General features: G+C 40.3%; 1 protein-coding gene across 1 annotated transcript in view; it reads right to left on the bottom strand.

Annotated features, from left to right (window-relative positions):
• Window positions 1-20140, bottom strand: part of LOC127415019 (metabotropic glutamate receptor 6-like) — a 93048-nt gene that overhangs the window by 25017 nt on the left and 47891 nt on the right. The window contains exons 5-8 of the mRNA XM_051653475.1: window positions 14151-14305; window positions 13904-14044; window positions 12019-12219; window positions 1073-1212 (exon numbers count right to left, since the gene is read on the bottom strand). Of these exons, the coding sequence (XP_051509435.1) occupies window positions 1073-1212; window positions 12019-12219; window positions 13904-14044; window positions 14151-14305 (637 nt within the window). The remainder of the gene's footprint in view (window positions 1-1072; window positions 1213-12018; window positions 12220-13903; window positions 14045-14150; window positions 14306-20140) is intronic.

The raw sequence follows: 20140 nt of genomic DNA, 5'->3' as shown, positions 1-20140 counted from the left end.
GCCACCTGGATTGAGGCGAGTCACTGAGCCATTATGAGGAATCAGAGCGCATTGGGAATTAGGCATGCCAAATTGGGGAAAAAATATGGACCCCACATAGGAAGTTAATGGGTGAGACAAAAATAATTTTGGTTTTTAATTTGCCAAATAAAATCAATAAATCTGCCACATTGTAGAACACACACACAGAAATTAAGGGGTGATACTATAACACATCCACAATGCGGAATGCATGTGCTTAAACACACACACACACACACACATTCACACAGGAAAGAATAGGTGAGACTATATCAGAGAGCATTTTGTATAGAATTTGTCAAATAAAATTAGCCATAATGCAGAACACACAGAAATAAAGAGGTGAGACTATAACACATTCACAATGGAGAACACACACACACACACACACACACAGAAATGAAAGGGTGAGACAATAATACTTAGCACACACCAAGCATGCTCACACATGCACGCACACACACACACACGCACACACACAGATCAAAGGCTGAGATTGAGACACTGTGAGAAAGGTTATGCTTAGGGGTGGGAGCTGCACCTTTACTGTTCATTCCTGTTAATTGCTGTTGTTTTTATTGACATTTTTTTTATTAATTTACTCTATTGAGTTATTGAATTAGGATGTTTGATAGATAACAAAAATCTTACTCTAAGTCTTCTATTTGTAACACCATGGTCAGCTATCATAATGTGGCATCACTGCAAAAACTGACACTTCAAAACACCCCAACCAAAAAAATTCTAAACTTCAGTTTGCTACAACCAGGCAAATGAGTGGACCTCTGCAGCCATCTACTGATTATAGATGTAATTTCATGTCATTGTAATTTAAAAAGTCTGCCCCTAACACATCTTTCATATTTTCTCCATGAATGCAATTGAGAAATATTGATCTCCACTGAAGTGAATGTATCATAAAATGTTCTTATTCTATATGAAAATTACACAGTACAGACATTTGTCCCCAAACACCATTAGAATGCACCCATAATTAACAGAGTATAAGAGTTCAATAAAATGTACTAATGTACAATTTAAGTCACTTTACATTGAGTCGTAGGTTATTGGTCCACTGGCCGATAACTCTGTATCCTGGACTGGTGGTGTTGGTCATCTGGTACTGAAAGATGTCATAGCGCCCAGGAGCGTCACCATTTTCATTAAACAAAACCGCAGTGCCAGCGCTACCTGATAATCACAAGAGAAACTGCATTCATATTACATTAGCAAAAAACAAGAGAACACAATGTCATAATTTGTGTAAAACTGTTTTTTTTTTAAAGCCTTTGCACCTTTATTGAACATTTTAATATGCTTGGTAAATAAGCCAATCATAGATTCAAAAAAAAAAAAAAGGTGAATATTACATGAAAACTGTTACATATTGCACCTTTAATAAAAAAATTAACATACCTGGTGGGAACTTTTAGTCAGGAAAATCTGCAAGCATTTTACACAGTTTGAAAGTGATACAGTATTAATTACAAATTATAGTAGCCTAACAATAACTGCAGCAGCCTAACTATGGTATTTTGCATAAAATATTGGTTGCCATGGTTGAAGGTTCATATATTTGTGAAAAATAATATTTTCCACAGAACAGATAAGATCATTAAATTAGTCAAGCTGACAATTATTCATCATGCTGAACTAATGTCTTTCTATTTATTAAGAAATGGACTATAGAGGTAGAGTGGGTTGTCCACTAATCGCAGGGGTAGCAGTTTGAATCCCAGCCCACATGACTCCACATACCAAAGTGTCCTTGGGCAAGACACTGAACCCCAAGTTGCTCCCAATGGCAGGCTAGCACCTTGCATGGCAGCTCTGCTGTCATTGGTGTGTGAGTGTGTGTGTGAATGGGTGAATGAGACACAGTGTAAAGCGCTTTGTAGAACCATTAAGGTTAAAAAAGCCACTATATAAGTGCAGACCATTTTCCTATGCCACTTTGATAGACAGTACTTGCAAATTTCCGTCTTCAGCGCTACATCAGTTCACAAATATTTTCCTGACTTTTCGTGGCTTTCTCTCGACCTGCAGGTATAGGGTCGTCTTAAAATAACTTAAAACTTTGAACTTGCCCACATAACGCTGTCTGTCTCTCTATCTGTCTGTGTGTCTCTCTATCTATCTATCTATCTATCTATCTCTCTCTCTCTCTGTCCGTCCATCTGTCCATCCATCCATCCATCCACCCACCCGCCCGTCTATCTATCTATCTATCTATCTATCTATCTATCTATCCATCCATCCATCTGTCTATCCATCTATCCATCTATCCATCCATCTATCTAAAGGTGCCATTCATGGCTATCGAGGGGCTACCCAGTGTTTTTATGCTGTATTTAATGCTGTATTGTAAGCTACTTCATTGTACTAACAAAGGATGAAGAAATGTTCATCAACCGGAAAAAAATCAATCAACCTGTCTGTCTGGGTGTCTGTCTGTCTGTCTATCTATCTGTCTGTCTGTCTGTCTGTCTGTCTACTATCTATCTATCTATCTTTCTATCTATCTATCTATCTATCTATCTATCTATCTATCTATCTATCTACCTGTCCATCCGGCCATCTATCTGTCTTTCTGTCTGTCTGTCTGTCTGTCTGTCTGTCTGTCTATCTATATATCTATCTATATGTCTGTCTGCATGACATCTCTGTGCTCCCATTCTTTAATGATTCCATATAAACTTCTAGCAAAAGTGGAGCCAGTTCTGTAGTATAAGATCTCAAATATTCAGCGGGCAAAGCCATCTGGCCCCAGACTTAATTACCTCGCCAAGCTCCTCCAAGGTTATCTCAGAATCAAGATAATTTTTTTGTTCAGCCGTCAGTTTAGGAAGTTCTAATGGTTCCACAAAGTTTCTAATATCCTCTTCAGTAGACAAAGACATGGAACTATAACGATCAAGATAGAATTCTTTAAAAGCATTATTAATATCAATGGCTGATGTAAATATTTCACCACCAGCAGATTTCACTGAGGGAAACCCAAACATCCCCCAGAACCAAACAAACAGAAAAAGAAAAACATGTGCATTAACCCCGTGCACGACAGCGCCAACTGGTGTCCATCCCTCCAAACTCAAACAGTCCACGCACGCCTACGAGAACCCCAGCGACAGCTTTGCCGTCGGATTTCTCAAGTCCGGTGTTTCTATACAAATTTTGTGAGACAGAATTACACAGCAAAAGATAATCTATAAAACAAACTCCAGCCAATAGGTGGAATAAGCACAAAGAGCGTGTAGATTCATCCATAAAACTGTCCTGAAGATGTGACACTCTACAAAATAAACTCCAGCTGCTAGGCGGAACCAGCACAAAAAGAGCGCGCAGGTTACTCAAACAGTCAAGCGAATGTTCAGTGAGCCGGTCCACTCGGCTACAATGTGAGTGCAACAAGATGACTTACTCACTCCATTGACTTTGCAAGAAATACTCCACAAAACAAACTCCAGCCAATAGGAGAATAAGCACAAAGAGCATGTAGCTTCATCCGTAAAACTGTCCTGAAGGTGTGACACTCTACAAAATCAACCAGCACAAAAAAAGCACGCAGATTCCTCAAACAGTCAAGCGAATGTTCAGTGAGCTGGTCCACTCGATTGCAATGTGAGTACAATAAGATAAATAAGAGTAAATAAGACTTACTCCATTGACTTTATGAAGGACATCGCTTACTGTGGGCATGTGAATGTTTTACGGTCATCCTTAGCATCTATTCTCTATTTGGCCAGGAATATCAGTGCTAAAGCGACCTTCCGTTGATGTAAAATTTTCTTTCATTCCTTGAATAGATCACTTTCTCTCTTGTCAAATTCGCAAAGTCTGGGAACAAGAAAATGCTGTGGTTCTTCCAAGAAAGCCTTCCTTTACACCTCGCCTCATGTAACACAAGATCTTTATCGGATGATCTCAGAAATGTGGCCAGAATTGATTGGGGCCTGTCTTCCTCCGTGGATCACTGAGCAGGAACCCTGTGAGCTCGCTCAATTTCCAGCTTATGGCCTACTATGTCGAGCAGATTCGCAAGGAGCTCATCCAGGAATTTCACCATATCCTGTACCTCTTCGCCCTCAGGAACTCCGACGATACTGACATTATTCTGCCGGCTACGGTTCTCCATGTCCTCCAACTTCTACCAGACATGCTCTAAATCCACCTTGGTCGCTAGCGGATTAGCAGATAATTCCCTCTCCGATGACTCCAGGTAATCGATCTGTTTTTCGACATCCCCCACTCTTGTAACCACATCAGTGAACATCGCCTCCATGGCAGTGATCGATCGATGTATCACAGCAAGATCCTCCAAGTCAGCAACAACCTTCGTCAGCATTGCCGACATGTTCAGCATCTCTCGCCGCATTTCCTGCACATCCCTGACTAAGTCGACTCCCGGGCTTGCGGCCTACTCGGGGCCGTCAGCTTGAGCACATAAGAGACTTTTAATGTCTCCAGAGCCCGAGGATTTTGAATTCTTTGACATATTGTCCTCTTAGAACAGTTATGTAACAGAGTGTATCAAACCTCACCGGTTTATGTCATTAAAAGTATTAATACTAGCAAAGTGCGCAGAGCTCGCCGTTCACACGTCCGATCCTCGCATGGTGTCACGTGACCTCCCAGGAAATATATTTTTAATATTTTTGTTCTCTCTTTTTGCCCATTTGCTTTTAGAAAAAACTGTTTTTTTTTTCACCAAACTGTACCACCACGTCCTACAAACAAAGGGACTCAGCGGAGCTCAGAACGGAGTTTACATAAGGTGAGTTGTTTATTTGTATTTCTCATTTTACACATGCCGTTCATCCATTCTTTTAAGTACAAATTTACAAACACTGCAATTAATTTTGATGGGATGGCCCGATGCCCTTTATCATAGTGCTGTTAGATGGTTTACAAAACTGAGCATGCACATTTCTCATTGAAGCCTGAAGTAAATTTCTTTAGATATTATGTATGCATGGAACTTACCACCTAATTCAGTAAATATGTAATTCTATATCGTCATATGAACACGTCACTTTATTAATGCCTTCATATCAGATGACAGAAATTGATAATTGGTCAGAATGACCATCAAGTTGTAATGCATGTGGCCAGATGATTTTCTTTATTTTATACATTTGCTTTTATGATATTATACCTGAAATCATTTATAATCAGTTATGCAATCATATTCATATATCCACGTTCATGTACTCATTTCTCTATACATTCATACCATCAATGTACTCAATTATATTCAACATGTATGCTGGAATATTACGTTGTTCACTTTGTATCACATTATATGAGAGTTCGTGTAAACTCTATGACCTCCAGAGACCTCTGAGTCGGATTCAGATAGACCTTAGTGTCTGGTTTTTATTCTTTATTGTCTAAACTTTGTGCACTCAAGACAGACACAGGATGTCTCGATTGCTTTACTCATCTTGCTGAGCTCAGTAATTTACGATATCTAGCTAGAACAAACATGCAAACAACAAGGGGGTCTGTTTTGGACGTTTTGACTTAACCACAGCTTTCGCACCTCAGTAGGTCAGAGCGCCCTGACCTGACACCCACCCTGAGTTATTGCCTAACATTATGCAGAACTCTGGTACCTAGAAAGGAAGTGCTTTGTGCATGTACAAATAGGGTATTAAAGATATTTACGAATCTTTGGGTGGCAGACTATTCTCTCACACTTTGCTCTCCGCATCTGACTCCAACTCTGAGGCCTCAGATCTATACTTTGACTTTTTCTCATTTACTTAGTTCCTTAGACGAGACAAAACTCTGTATTATTAGTTTTGTTCCAGGACTTAGTCCTTAGGTATATCTTTAGATTTATTTACTCAACATTTATAATCAAACATTTTATTCCTGTATAGTTACATTTATTCAATATTCATCTTTATATTGATTTTTATTTAATTTATACATTTTTACAAATTAAAGTTGTTATTCCTTCTACAAATCATCTGATTTATTGAGGTAATTTCCATCTGCTGGATCACTCTGAACCACGTTGATTGTTTTTTGGATGTATGCTCTTTTTTTTAAATGTGTTTTTTTTTTCTTTACAGACGAAACTGATCTCTGCTCGAAGATGAATAGAACACTGAAACACTAAAAACCAAACATTTACAACAAAGGGCTATACATGTTTGAATGCTTTTGTCACTTGAAAATCTATATCTGAGTTTATGTCTTTTTTATGTCTTTTAATCACATTTGCTGTATTCTTAATTTGTAAGTCACTTTGGATTAAAGTGTCTGCTAAATGAATAAATGTAAATAAGACCTTGCATGTGAGCATACAGTATATTGGAAAACTCTAATATCAAAACCGTTATTTTGAATGATAGCTTACGAACTTGTTAGGTTTTAACAGTTCAGTTTAACATTTCATTTTTTCCAAACTTTTTTTATTTCTAATTTGTATTTATATGTATTGCTTTTTTCAGTTCTATTGTCTTTTTCAGCTTATTTGATTGTTCATCATTTGATTGTTCATCATTTTCTTTAGATATTGTTTTTTTTTTGTTTTTTTTATGTTGAACAATTTTTACATTTATTGTTGCTTTTGTTATATTTTCTTTCTGCAGCTTTTTTTTTTTTTATCCTTTATATATTTTCACATTAATGTAAAGATTTCAATATGTGTTTTTTTTTCCATGAGTGCTGCAATTGTTGGCAAATGTATGACATCTGAGTGTATTAAACCTGAGAAAAAAAAAGAAAAAAAAAATCTACACGTGCTTTTTTGCCACTTATTTGACAATACTGCACTACATATAGGGCTTAGTAATGTTAAGGCTGTTATCTAGCTGACATCAGAAGATTTTGGCATAGTTGTGGTTTAATTACAGCTGCTTTCTAGGGATACAGGATAAGTTACAGCTGAGTTGTGGTGCAACAGCAGCAAATTGTTTGGCTGTTTTCTGGGGAATCTGGCACAGTTGTGGTCCAATTACATTTATGCATTTGGCAGATGCTTTTATCCAAAGCAACTTACTCCCTTATTACAGGGACAATCCCCCTGGTGCAACCTGGAGTTAAGTGGCTTGCTCAAGGACACAATGGTGGTGGCTGTAGGGATTGAACCAACAACCTTCTGTTTACCAGTTCAGTGCTTTAGTCCACTACACCACCACCACTCCAATTATGGCTATATGCTCTGGGGACAGGATAAGTGTGGCTGAGTTTTGACCTCTTTCTGGGGTGGATATGGCTTGTATTCAGTAAGTGGCTTTTGGGCCAATTTTTGACCATCATTCCACGCGGTATGTGGGCCAAACTCGCAGGTGGAATGCAGCCAGATCCGGGCCAAGATAATTTTGCTATCTGGGTAGACTGAACAAAATCTAGTGTGGTTTATGATTTAATTGAAATAAGTGGGGTAAGAAAAATAAACTTAATTTAACATATATTCTCTGAAAACAAGTCTTATTATCTAACATATTGTTGCTTCTTTAGTACATCTATCTTGTTTTAAGGATGTTTAGACATTATTGGGGGGCTTTTGCATCTTCATTCAAGGTTTAAACAAAGTTTCTCTTATTTGGAGCTTGGCAAGGGTTAATTTGGGACCCTGGCTGCAAGACTCCTTGTCATTCTGAATGTGTGCATTCGGATTAGTCATCAGATCACTTCCTGTAACTCAGGGAGAACTCATAATTGTACTTCTGATGAAGGATGAGGATTTTCCCTTTCCTGGTTTGCACTTTCCTTTACAGGAAGAAAGCAAACTTCATTTGAAATTCTAGGGTGAAAATAAGGGATTATTTTCAGGATTTTTTTTTTTTTTTTCTGCACAATAATGCATATTGCTTGTTCAGCCGAATCCCTCCAGGCCAGCTCTCAACAAATTTGTCACTGAAAGAGGTGTGTGTGTGTATGTGTTGGGCTTTAATGGGAACTCTTTCATGGAAAAGTTCAGAACCTCAGAGTAAAGGTGGATTTACTTGCCAGAGTTTTGGATGAGTGGATAAGGCAGAAAAACCAAGAAATTACAAACTATATTTGTACTGAACTACCAGACCACACCTGTACTGTCAAGCCATGAGCAAATGCTAAATTTATAGTCAACGTGAAATCAAATTTGACCCTATTTACTTTTTTAGTAGACATTCTTTGTCTTTTTGTGCACAGTTCATCTCCACTAAAGCTAACGGAGATGTGCAACATTGCTCAATGTTAATTAAAAATGTTGCTCTGCACTTGTTTTGGTCAGATCATTAATCAGCAAATAGTTTTTCTATTATTCAAGAGGATTTGTTAATCGATTTGAAGCCATTATTTGTGATTATACGAATTAGGTATTTGGCTTCAGGCACACCCCTTTATGGTGGAGGGGCAGATCTTAAATGAAAAATGTAAATTTCGGTCTGTTCCTCATACAACACTATTTTAAAAGGCACTTTATGTTTTTTCTTTTGTTTTGTTTTTTGAAGAATGAAAGTCATACAGGTTTGGCATTAGGACTCAAGATGGCGCCGAGTATGGCTGCTGCGTTGCGAGCTCCGACACAACATGGCAGTGTTTTTTTGCTTTGTTCACAATTCTTATGTTTTTTGTCTTGGATGTTGCCTGCCTTATTGTCTACGACAGACAAACACTTTTGGACATTGGTTCAGCAATTTCACACCGTAAACCAGACTTCAAATTCCTCAATGCCGACCCGCTGTTTACAAACACACAAGCGGAGCCCTTTGTCTGGGCTGCACGCCGCGCAAATCGACCCCCGCTACCCAGTATTCTACTGGCAAATGTTCAGTCTCTGGATAACAAGCTCTGCGAGCTGAAAGCGCGGATCTCTTTCCAACGAGATACAAGGGACTGCTGCATTATCTGCCTTACAGAAACTGGGATATCTGCGGAGATTCCAGACTCTGCCATTGAACCCGCGGGGTTCTCTGTGCACCGAGCGGACAGAGCGAAAGACCTCTCAGGTAAAAGCAGAGGTGGTGGTGTATGTTTTATGATCAACAAATCCTGGTGTGATCAGAGGAACATACATTCTATCAAGTCTTTCTGCTCTCCTGATCTGGAATTCCTCATGCTTCTGTGTCGACCATTCTGGCTACCGAGGGAATTCACAGCGGTCATTATCACTGCTGTGTACATCCTGCCACAAGCCGACACAGACCGGGCACTCAAGGAACTGTACGGGATTATAAGTGAGCAGGAAACCGCGCACCCTGAGGCCGCACTCATTGTGACCGGGGACTTTAAGAAAGCCAGTTTCAAATCAGTCACACCAAAATACCACCAGCACATTAGTTTCAACATACAAGGGGACCGGGTTTTGGACCATTGCTACTCTCCCTTCCGGGATGGCTACAAATCCCTCCCCCGCCCACCATTTGGCAAATCGGACCACTCTTCCATTCTGCTTCTGCCCGCTTACAGGCAGAAACTGAGAATGATCCAGTGCTGGTCGGACCAGTCAGACTCTATGCTACAAGACTGTTTTGATCACACGGACTGGGAGATGTTCCGGTCCGCCTCTGATGACGACATCGAGGTTTACGCTGATAGCGTAATGTGTTTCATCAAAAAGTGCATGGAGGACGTCGTTCCGACCAGAACAACACGGATCAATCTGAATCAGAAACCATGGATAAATAGCGATGTTCGCGCGGCACTTAATGTGCAGACCTCCGCTTTCAATTCCGGGAACGCGGAGGAGCATAAACAAGCCAGTTATGCCCTCCGAAAAGATCAGAACAGCAAAACGCCAGTACAGGAACAAGATTGAAGGACAGTTTAACACCACCAACTCTAGAAGCATGTGGCAGGGAATTAACATCATCACGGACTTTAAAGGGAATAAAAACTCCGCCATGAACACCGCTGTCTCTCTCTTGGATGAGCTAAATACTTTTTATGCTCGTTTTGAGGGAAATAACATCGTCCTCGTGGAGAGAGCTCTTGCGGCCGAAGCTATAGAGGTTAGTTCACTCTCCGTCTCTGTAGCGGATGTAACCCGATCCTTCTGACGGGTGAATATCCGCAAAGCCGCGGGCCCAGACAGCATTCCGGGCCGCGTCATCATAGCGTGCGCAAACCAGCTGGCTGGTGTTTTTACAGACATTTTCAACCTTTCCCTCTCTTTGTCTGTAGTCCCCACATGCTTTAAAACATCCACCATTGTGCCTGTTCCAAAGCAATCAAAAATAACTTGCTTAAATGACTGGCGTCCTGTTGCTCTGACCCCCATCATCAGCAAATGCTTTGAGAGACTAATCAGAGATTACATCTGCTCTGTGCTGCCTCTCTCTCTTGACCCATTGCAGTTTGCTTACCGCAACAACCGCTCCACTGATGATGCCATTGCATCTACACTACACACTGCTCTCTCCCACCTGGAAAAAAAGAACACTTATGTGAGAATGCTGTTTGTAGACTACAGCTCAACATTCAACACCATAGTGCCCTCCAAGCTAGATGAGAAACTCTGGGCTCTGGGTTTAAACAGCTCGCTGTGCAGCTGGATCCTGGACTTCCTGTCAAGCAGATACCAGGTGGTTAGAATAGGCAGCAACATCTCCTCATCACTGACCCTCAACAATGGAGCCCCACAGGGCTGTGTTCTCAGCCCACTCCTGTATTCCCTGTGCACACATGACTGTGTGGCAACACACAGCTCCAATGCCATCATTAAGTTTGCTGATGACACGACGGTGGTAGGTCTGATCACTGACAATGATGAAACAGCCTACAGAGAGGAGGTGCACACTCTGACACACTGGTGTCAGGAGCACAACCTCTCCCTCAACGTCAGTAAGACAAAGGAGCTTGTGGTGGACTTCAGAAGAAAAGACAGAGAACACAGTCCCATCACCATCAATGGAGCACCAGTGGAGAGAGTCAGCAGCTTCAAGTTCCTGGGTGTCCACATCACTGAGGAACTCACATGGTCCGTCCACACTGAAGTCGTTGTGAAGAAGCCTCATCAGCGCCTCTTCTTCCTGAGACGGCTGAGGAAGTTTGGAATGAACCGCCACATCCTCACACGGTTCTACACCTGCACTGTAGAGAGCATCCTGACTGGCTGCATCACTGCCTGGTATGGCAATAGCACAGCCCACAACCGCAAAACACTGCAAAGGGTGGTGCGAACTGCCAGACACATCATCGGAGGTGAGCTTCCCTCCCTCCAGGACATATATACCAGGCGGTGTGTGAAAAAAGCTCAGAGGATCATCAGAGACTCCAGCCACCCAAGCCATGGGCTGTTCTCACTGCTACCATCAGGCAGGCGATATCGCAGCATCAGGACCCGCACCAGCCGACTACATGATAGCTTCTTTCCCCAAGCAATCAGACTTTTGAACTTTTGATCTCCCACGATCAAAATACATCAGCACTGCACTTTATTACCCTTACTCTTATATCTCACACCGGACTGTCATAAATTATATTATTATTATATTATATTCTCTCTTAACAACTGACTATCAACTGACAGCCTGAATGTCAATACAGTACAATACAACCCACTGTACATTCTATATATACTACTATATATACTTTTTTATTTTTATTGAATAATGTGTATCTATATTGTGCGTATTGTATACTGTACAGTGTGTTATTATTTGTATATTGTTGTGTGCAATTATGTGTATATTAGACTTTAAATTGTGTTGTGTTAATTTGATGTTATTGTAAATTGGTATATGTCTCATCACTGTCACGACTGCTATGTTGATCGGAACTGCACCCAAGAATTTCACACGCCATTGTGTATATGGCTGTGTGACAATAAATGTGATTTGATTTGATTTTGATTTGAATTACACGAGAGTGAGTAAATAGTGATAGAATTCTTTCCTTTGGTCATACCAAATGTTCCTGAGGCAAAACAAAAGCAATCTCTATGGGGTTTGGTTTGATCCTTTGAACTCAAACGACTGGCATCCAACCTGATGCCATTGCTGATGCCAGTCAGGTCTTGTGTTTTGGTGATGATGATCTTGTGTGATGTTGACTGACCATTGAAGTTGACGGAGCGGATGTAGCTAAGCAGCAAGCGTCCCTCCACCGGGTCCATCTTATCACACACGCCTGTGGTTCCTGGGCAAAGATCCTGATGCATGTTGTGCAAAGCGTGAGCCATGGCATACACTGCATCAATTACAAACTGCACCTTTCCCTCCTGCTCGTAATGGGAATCGCGACTGATCCGTTCTTCTCCTACAAGACAAAGAAAAATGGGTAAAATTAATACAAGGAGATAGTTACAAGAGTTTTTAAAAGAATGGTTCACCCAAAAAAGAAACTTCTGTCATTATTTACTTACCTTAATGTCATTCCAAACCTGTATGCTGTCATTTTTTCAGTAGAACACAAAAGATGAATTTTTAAAGAATCTTCACCCACAATATTCCATACAACAACAGTTCATAATTATTATGTCTGTCAAGCTCCAAAAAGGACAAAAAACACAAATAAAACAATGAAATTATGATTAAAATAGTCCCCTTGACTATATGCTCTATATTCTACACTGATGAGCCAAAACAATATGACCACTTGCCTAATATGCTGTTGGTCCTCCACATGCCGCCAAACAGCGCTGACCCACCAAGTGATGGACTCTACAAGACCCCTGAAGGTTTCCTGTGGTATCTGGCACCAAGACATTAGCACCAGATCCTTCAAGTCCTGTAAGTAGCGAGGTGGAGCCACCATGGATCGAACTTGTTGGTCCAGCACATCCCACAGATGCTCAATCGGATTGAGATCTGGGGAATTTGTAAGTCAGGGCAACACCTTGAACTCTTCATCATGTTCCTCAAACCATTCCGGAACAATGTGTGCAGTTGCCACTGCCATCAGGGAATACAACTGCCATGAAGGAGTGTTCCTGGTCTGCAGTGATGTTTAGGTAGCTGACACGTGTCAAATTGACATCCACGTGAATGGCTGGACCCAGGGTTTCCCAGCAGAACATTGCCCAGAGCATCACACTCCATCCACCAACTTGTCGTCTTCCCACAGTGCATCCTGGTGCCATCACTTCCCCAGGTAAACAGCGCACATGTACATGACCGTCCACGTGATGTAAAAGAAAACAGGCTCACTGGACCAGGTGACCTTCTTCCACTGCTCCAAGGTCCAGTTCCAATGCTCGCATGCCCATAGTAGGCACTTTTGACGGTGGACAGGGGTCATCATGCGCAGTCTGACCAGTCTGTGGCTACGCAGCCCCATACGCAATGCACTGGGTGTTGTGACACATTTCTACTGTAACCATCATTAAAATTTCTGTGACTTGTGCCACAGTAGAGCTTCTGTCGGTTCAGACAAGAAGCTAGCCTTTGTTGCCCTCGTGCATCGATAAGCCTTGGGCGACCAACACCCTGTCGCCGGTTTGTGGTTTGTCCCTCCTCGGACCACAATTGGTAGGTACTCACCACTTCTTTTTTTTTTAGGAACATGACACAATTTAATTCGTTATACACTGAAAATGTCTCCTCGGCTGCAGCCCTCAAATGCCATTCTCTATTCTGCATTTTCAAAGTGACGTGTCACATTTGGTTATGACATATGAAATAAACAATGGCCTTTGGCATTAATGATGTCAAACCTGGTATGAAGCCTCGACATGCTATTTTCGAATCTAAACTTGGATATGAATGAAATTTCAGAGCTTGGCATAAAAAACTTGTAAAATTGCATTTATAGCTTGACAGACATTGTCACTATGTTATTGAATGGACAAGAGCTGCATGAATATTCTTTAAAAATTCAAAATAAATTATTGTGTTTTCCACAGAAAAAAATTATAGTAAATAAAGACAGGATTTAATTTTTGGGTGAATCATCCCTTTTTAACCTGCAAAAGTCTTCTCTCTTAGCTATCAGGAGCTCTCACCTGTGCACTTCTTCTTTTCCGGATCGATCTTGATACCTGGACGTGTCAGTTTGCACCTAAAGTCGTCCTCCCAGAATTCAGCGAACCAGATATTTCTACGGTTGTTCTCCAGGGATCGAGTGGTGAAGTACTGGTCAAACCCTTAGCAAAAAGTGGAGGAATGGCCAATTTTTCAGAGTTAGATTATTAAAGAACTCAAGAGTATGATGCGCACTGTTTTTAGGATGAAACTCTATGTATTGCAAACCTTCAATAGATGCTCTTTTGGGTAGGATGGTGACGGCACCCTCAGCCACCTCCTCCTGGTCCAAGATTGGAGAGCTTTTGGCACCCCAGCTGTCTGATCCAACAAACTTGAAGTGACCAGTCAGATTGGACTTCCTTGCAGCCTCCAGAACCTGCCTGGAAAAGCAACAGCAGAATTAGGCTTGGAAACTAAAATTCTGTCATAATTTTCTCACCATCATGTTGTTCCAAACCTGCATTACTTTATTTTTCCCAAGGAACATTAAAGGAGATGTTAAGCAGAATGTCTGTGTTCCACAAAAATAAAAACAGTCAGTACGGGTGTGGAACAACACAAAGGTTAGTAAATGATGGCAAAATGTTCACTTTTGGGTGAATCTCTTTAACTGCAATCTACTGTATGTAAAGGTTCTATAAGTGATTTGCACCGTTTTGCTCTGCTACCATTTTGCTTTCTCTATCATTTTTAGTAGAATATTTCAGCTCTGTAGGTCCATACAATGCAAGTGAATGGTGGCCAGAACTTTGAAGGTCCAAAAAGCATTTAAAGGCAGCATTTAAGTAATCCATATGACTCCAGTGGTTAAATCTGTCTTCAGAAGCGATATGATAGTTGTGGGTGAGAAACAGATAAATATTTAAGTCCTTTTTTTACCATAAATCTCCACTTTCACTTTCACATTCTTCATCTTTTGTTTTGGGCGATTAGCATACTTTGTGGGCAAGGAGGAGAATTTATAGTAAAAAAGGACTTAATTAGCTAATCCAAATTAGCTTTACAAAAAATAGTGCCTTACAAACCTTCCAGTGAGCAAGCCAAAAGTAACAGTGACAGGATATAAATATAAAATATAAACATTTATATTTCCTTTATACATTCATATACATTTTAACCTCATATTGTGATTGTGTAAACTATCCACATACATTAATATATTTACATTTGTTGATGTAATGTACATGTTAAAAAGTCTCTAGCTAAAAAGTTTCACAAATTTTTTTAAAACAATGCATCAAATAGTTTTAGTTACAGTGGTGTAAATCTAAGCTATAATGAATCAAGCTTTTAATTTATGCATTTGATTTGAGCCACTGAAGTCACGACTGACAATTCACACAGTGCAGGCATCAGCTCTTGTTCACAAGAGTTTATTAATGAGTGGGAACATTCATCTGCACATACGTTCCCTTCCTCAGGAGCCTGTCAAAAAGCTTTTCAGCACGAGCCATATGGATTAGAGACTGTGACACCTAAACACAGAGTGGCAAACTAACACTCGTCAGTGTAGATGCAGATAGCAAGTATTGTCTATATGGCAGCTTTTTAATTATTGAGGTCAAATGTGGATGTTGTCAAATAAAATTATGAAAGCAAGCATGGTTTTAGGTTAAAAATCACATGAATGTATAAGGAAAGTATAGATTTTAGGTTATGTTTGTTTTTCACCATTTGAATCACTTTTTTGCCTAGTCATTTGAAATGGTTTTGCTGTGTGAAAAATACATTTTTAAAAGTTCAAATATTCCATGTAGTCTCTCAACTAATATGAGGTCATAAAAGCTGCATGCATAGTAACTAAATTAATTAGCAAAATGCTGTTTACAATAGTTTTAGGTGGACTATATTATGCCACCTTTTAAAATAATTTAATGTCAACTACCCATCTGCACTTATCATCTATGGAAAGTTTGTCTTTGCTTAAAGACATGAAATAATTGAGACTATGATAAATAATAAAGTTTATTTTGGGTAGATTTCACACTATAACACATTCGCTCCTCACAGCTGACATTTCCCAGGCAGTTTTAGCACTTCCTGTGGGAAGGGTGACACCCCTAGACTGCACCAAGAGCAACAACAGATCATTTCTAGAAACATCTTTATTTCAAACATTTAAATGAAAAAGAATATAATTCCTCTACAGAAAATAGAGGAATTTTCCCCCCTTGTATTTCACTGTGACCGGTGTCATAATCAAATTAGTTTGCCCGTGAAATAATCCCCAGGGGGTAACTGTTTGTTATTGCGACAACTTTGAAATGGTGAAAAGCACTATAGATATGACAATAACTTGACTGGCTTCACATAATTAATTAACATGTTTATTTACATTTTTTTTTACATTTTTATGCATTTGGCAGACGCTTTTATCCAAAGCGACTTACAGTGCACTTATTACAGGGACAATCCCCCTGGAGCAACCTGGAGTTAAGTGCCTTGCTCAAGGACACAATGGTGATGGCTGTAGGGATTGAACCAACAACCTTCCGCTTACCAGTTCAGTGCTTTAGTCCACTACACCACAAAAAAAACAAAACAATCATGTAATGTTTTAGCAAAGTTGGTTTTACACAATTATTTTCCCATCATAATAGCTGGTGTGCATATACGATGATAAGGTGTGTAAATATGTGAAATATTTTGTAATATTGTGGTTCAGTAGGCTAATTCTGTGGCACATATTTCCAAATGTAAGCTAACTGAAAAACAAACAGAACAAGAAATGTTTAATTTTACAATCTATAGCTGTGTAATATACTATTAAGAGTAACATATGATCTAAAAGTCATTAAATGTCGTATTTACAAAGTTATATTGACATACATCATAAAAGGATTTTATAGGATTTCTTCTCAGGCAGTGAATATTGCACTTATTCAAAGTTCTATGAGTCAATGGAATCGCTGTGACGTCAGATGCGCACCCATTTTCACAGGTGAACTCCTTTGATTACGACACTGGCAGGCAAATGGAAGAGTCAGTAGAAAAACAAAGCATATGATGAAGTCTGTACTTCAACATAACATAGTTGCCTGGAGATAATAGAGATAAATGTTCTTCAATGGTTCTTGGCAACACCTTACAACACAAGTACATAAATCATGTTTTAAACACCTACAGAACAAAATTTTCTCCTCTGAAATCCTTTTCCTCTATAGACAATCTAGATTTTCTCTGTAACACTTCATAATAACTTTCAATTCGAACTTTAACTAACATTACTACATTATATTATATTATGCATATATTATTTTACACTATATTATAATGCTTGGAACCCTATTTTAATATTGAGGCCATGATTTCCTTTCCTGATTTGTTGGACAACAGCCAATTCCATTTATATGCAAACACAAGAGCATGTGTGTTGCATTGCATATCAAAAGCAAAGGATCCCATATTGTCTTATCAGTACATCAAAGGCTGTTTCCCCTAATCTCATTCTGACCAGGTTTACAGCACCACAAGATGCGCCGAGGCTGTCCTCCACTCACATTTTGTGGTTTTGTATTTAGTATTTGATCTATTCTGTTGAACAAATCTCCCCTAAATATCATGAAGAACTAGATTCCTTGGGGTTAATGTGTGTTGGGAGGTTGCAAGAGTGTTTCTATGTGGTTGCAAAGGTGTTCTGAATGGTCGCTTACTAACCCAAAGTCAAAAGAGCTCACCACCAAGTCTCTATGATATTCTAGTCCCTTAATATGGCTTGTGTCAAGTCAAGTCAAGTCATTTTTATTTGTATAGTGCTTTTCACAACATACATCGTTTCAAAGCAGCTTTAAAGAAAATCATGCATTAAAAAAGAGTGCTCATTGTGTAGTTTGATTAAATATGATTGTAAATTGTGTATATAAATTAAAGAATTAATTATTTAGAACCCCTGTGAGCAAGCTGAAGGTGACTGTGGCAAGGAACACAAAACTCCATAAGATGTTGGTTAATGGTGTCACGGCCCTCTCTCTCTGTCAGTCTGGGTTTTGGTCTGACAGGTCTGACAGCCCCTGTTTTATTCCCGAACGCGCGCTTATTTGTCTGATGTGTTTCATGTCTGGAGTATGATGTCTGGGTTCTGACTTCCTGTCTAGTTCGGTTCTGGTCTGTGTCGGGACCCGGACATTCATACTCGTTGTCTGTCTCTAGCGGATGCGTGTTGCGCTCATTGTCTTCATTTTTGTGCTGAGGTTTGATCGCTTCGGTAAGGTGTCGTGTGTGTGTGTGTGTGTGTGTGTGTGTCCAAACTCTCACACAAATGTCTGCTCTCGTCTTGTTTGTCGATTGGCATGAGTGTATATCGCCTCATTGTCTTGGCGATCATGCCAATCGGATATTTTGCCTGCTTGTGAGAGCAGTCTCGGTCTGACGTCACACCCCGCCTCCTTGTTTGCTCATCATTGTTTCATAAGTTACACCTACCCTCATTTAACCCGCTTGATTCTCTCCCTATTCGTCTTGTTCTCTAGTCAGTTCTGCATGTGTGCTTGTATCCTGTTTACCCTGATCACCTTCCTGTTCCTGTGCGGTCCGGTTGGTCCTGTTTCCCCTCTGCCATTCCCTGGATTACTTTTTCCCCTTCGGGGTAGTTTGTTTCCCCCTTGTGGAAGTTTGATTATCAATAAGTATTTTTGGTTTTGAACTCTGCGTTTGGGTCCTTACCTCTCCCCTAAACCCGTGACAAAAGGAGAAAAATAACCTTGGGAGAAACCAGGCTCACTGTGGGGGCCAGTTCCCCTCTGGCTAACCAGCATCAATATAATGCCAATATTAGTTATTTATATGCAGTGCATGTCATGGTTTAAGATTAGTAAACTAAGTGTTAAGGTCCAGTGTTTAAAATAAATAAATAAATTATGAACTGGAAGATGGCTAATGTCTTTGAAGTCAATTCTTGTGTCCGATGTAGGTCTATGGAACTTGGTGAGAATCGGGTGAAAATCGTAAGTCTTATTGTTAAAAAGTAATAAGACTTGCGTCTTTAACAAGCTGCATGATTTGAGGTATCAAATTTCTCATTTTATGCAAAAAATCCAAATATCTCAAAACAGTTTGTGAGTAAAGCAGCGTTTCCATCCCTTGTGCTTAAGAGAACAAAATCATCACTTCCAAGGAAAATTATGCAAATGGAAGCCACTGCTCATTAATTAAATTTAATAAATTACTTCTGGTTAAGAATGAACAGACAAAACACTCAGCCAGTTCTGGGAGGTAATAGTAGGCAATCATTTTGATGACAGGCTTTGGCTCCAGCAACAATTGAGATGCACAGCGATGATGTTCATCCGATGGTTAGTGCAGTTATGGTAAGTGAATTATTCAGTCACATGACTTGAGACAAATTTGCTTTAATTTGTTGATGCGCAAGGAATTTATTCAGAACTTATAAACTCAGCAAAAAAAGAAACGTCCTCTCACTTTCAACTGCTTTTATTTTCAGCAAACTTAACGTGTAAATATTTGTATGAACATAAAAAGATTCAACAACTAAGACATAAACTGAACAAGTTTCACAGACATGTGACTAACCGAAATGGAATAATGTGTCCCTGGACAAAGGGGGGGTCAGTATCTGGTGTGGCCACCATCTGTATTAAGTACTGCAGTGCATCTCCTCCTCATGGACTGCACCAGATTTGCCAGTTCTTGCTGTGAGATGTTACACCACACTTCCACCAAGGCACGTGCAAGTTCCCAGACATATATGGGGAGAATGGCCCCCACCCTCAGAGCCAACAGGTCCCAGACGTGCTCAATGGGATTGAGATCCGGGCTCTTCGCTGGACATGGCAGAACACTGACATTCCCGTCTTGCAGGAAATCACACACAGAATGAGCAGTATGGCTGGTGGCATTGTCATACTGGAGGGTCATATCAGGATGAGCCTGCAGAAAGGGTACCACATGAGGGAGGAGGATGTCTTCGCTGTAATGCACAGCGTTGATAACAAGCTCAGTCTGATGATGCTGTGACACGCTGCCCCAGACCATGATGGACCCTCCACCTCCAAATCGATCCCGCTCCAGAGTACAGGACTCAGTGTAACGCTCATTCCTTCGATGATAAACGCGAGTCCGACCATCACCCCTGGTGTGACAAAACCGCGACTCGTCAGTGAAGAGCACTTTTTGTCAGTCCTGTCTGGTCCAGCGAAGGTGGGTTTGTGCCCATAGGAGACATTGTTGCCGGTGATGTCTGGTGAGGACCTGCCTTA

The sequence above is a fragment of the Myxocyprinus asiaticus genome, chromosome 24, assembly GCF_019703515.2.
Source record: "Myxocyprinus asiaticus isolate MX2 ecotype Aquarium Trade chromosome 24, UBuf_Myxa_2, whole genome shotgun sequence".
In the NCBI taxonomy this organism is placed as follows: Eukaryota; Metazoa; Chordata; class Actinopteri; order Cypriniformes; family Catostomidae; genus Myxocyprinus; species Myxocyprinus asiaticus.
This window is presented reverse-complemented; position numbering and strand designations above follow the sequence as displayed.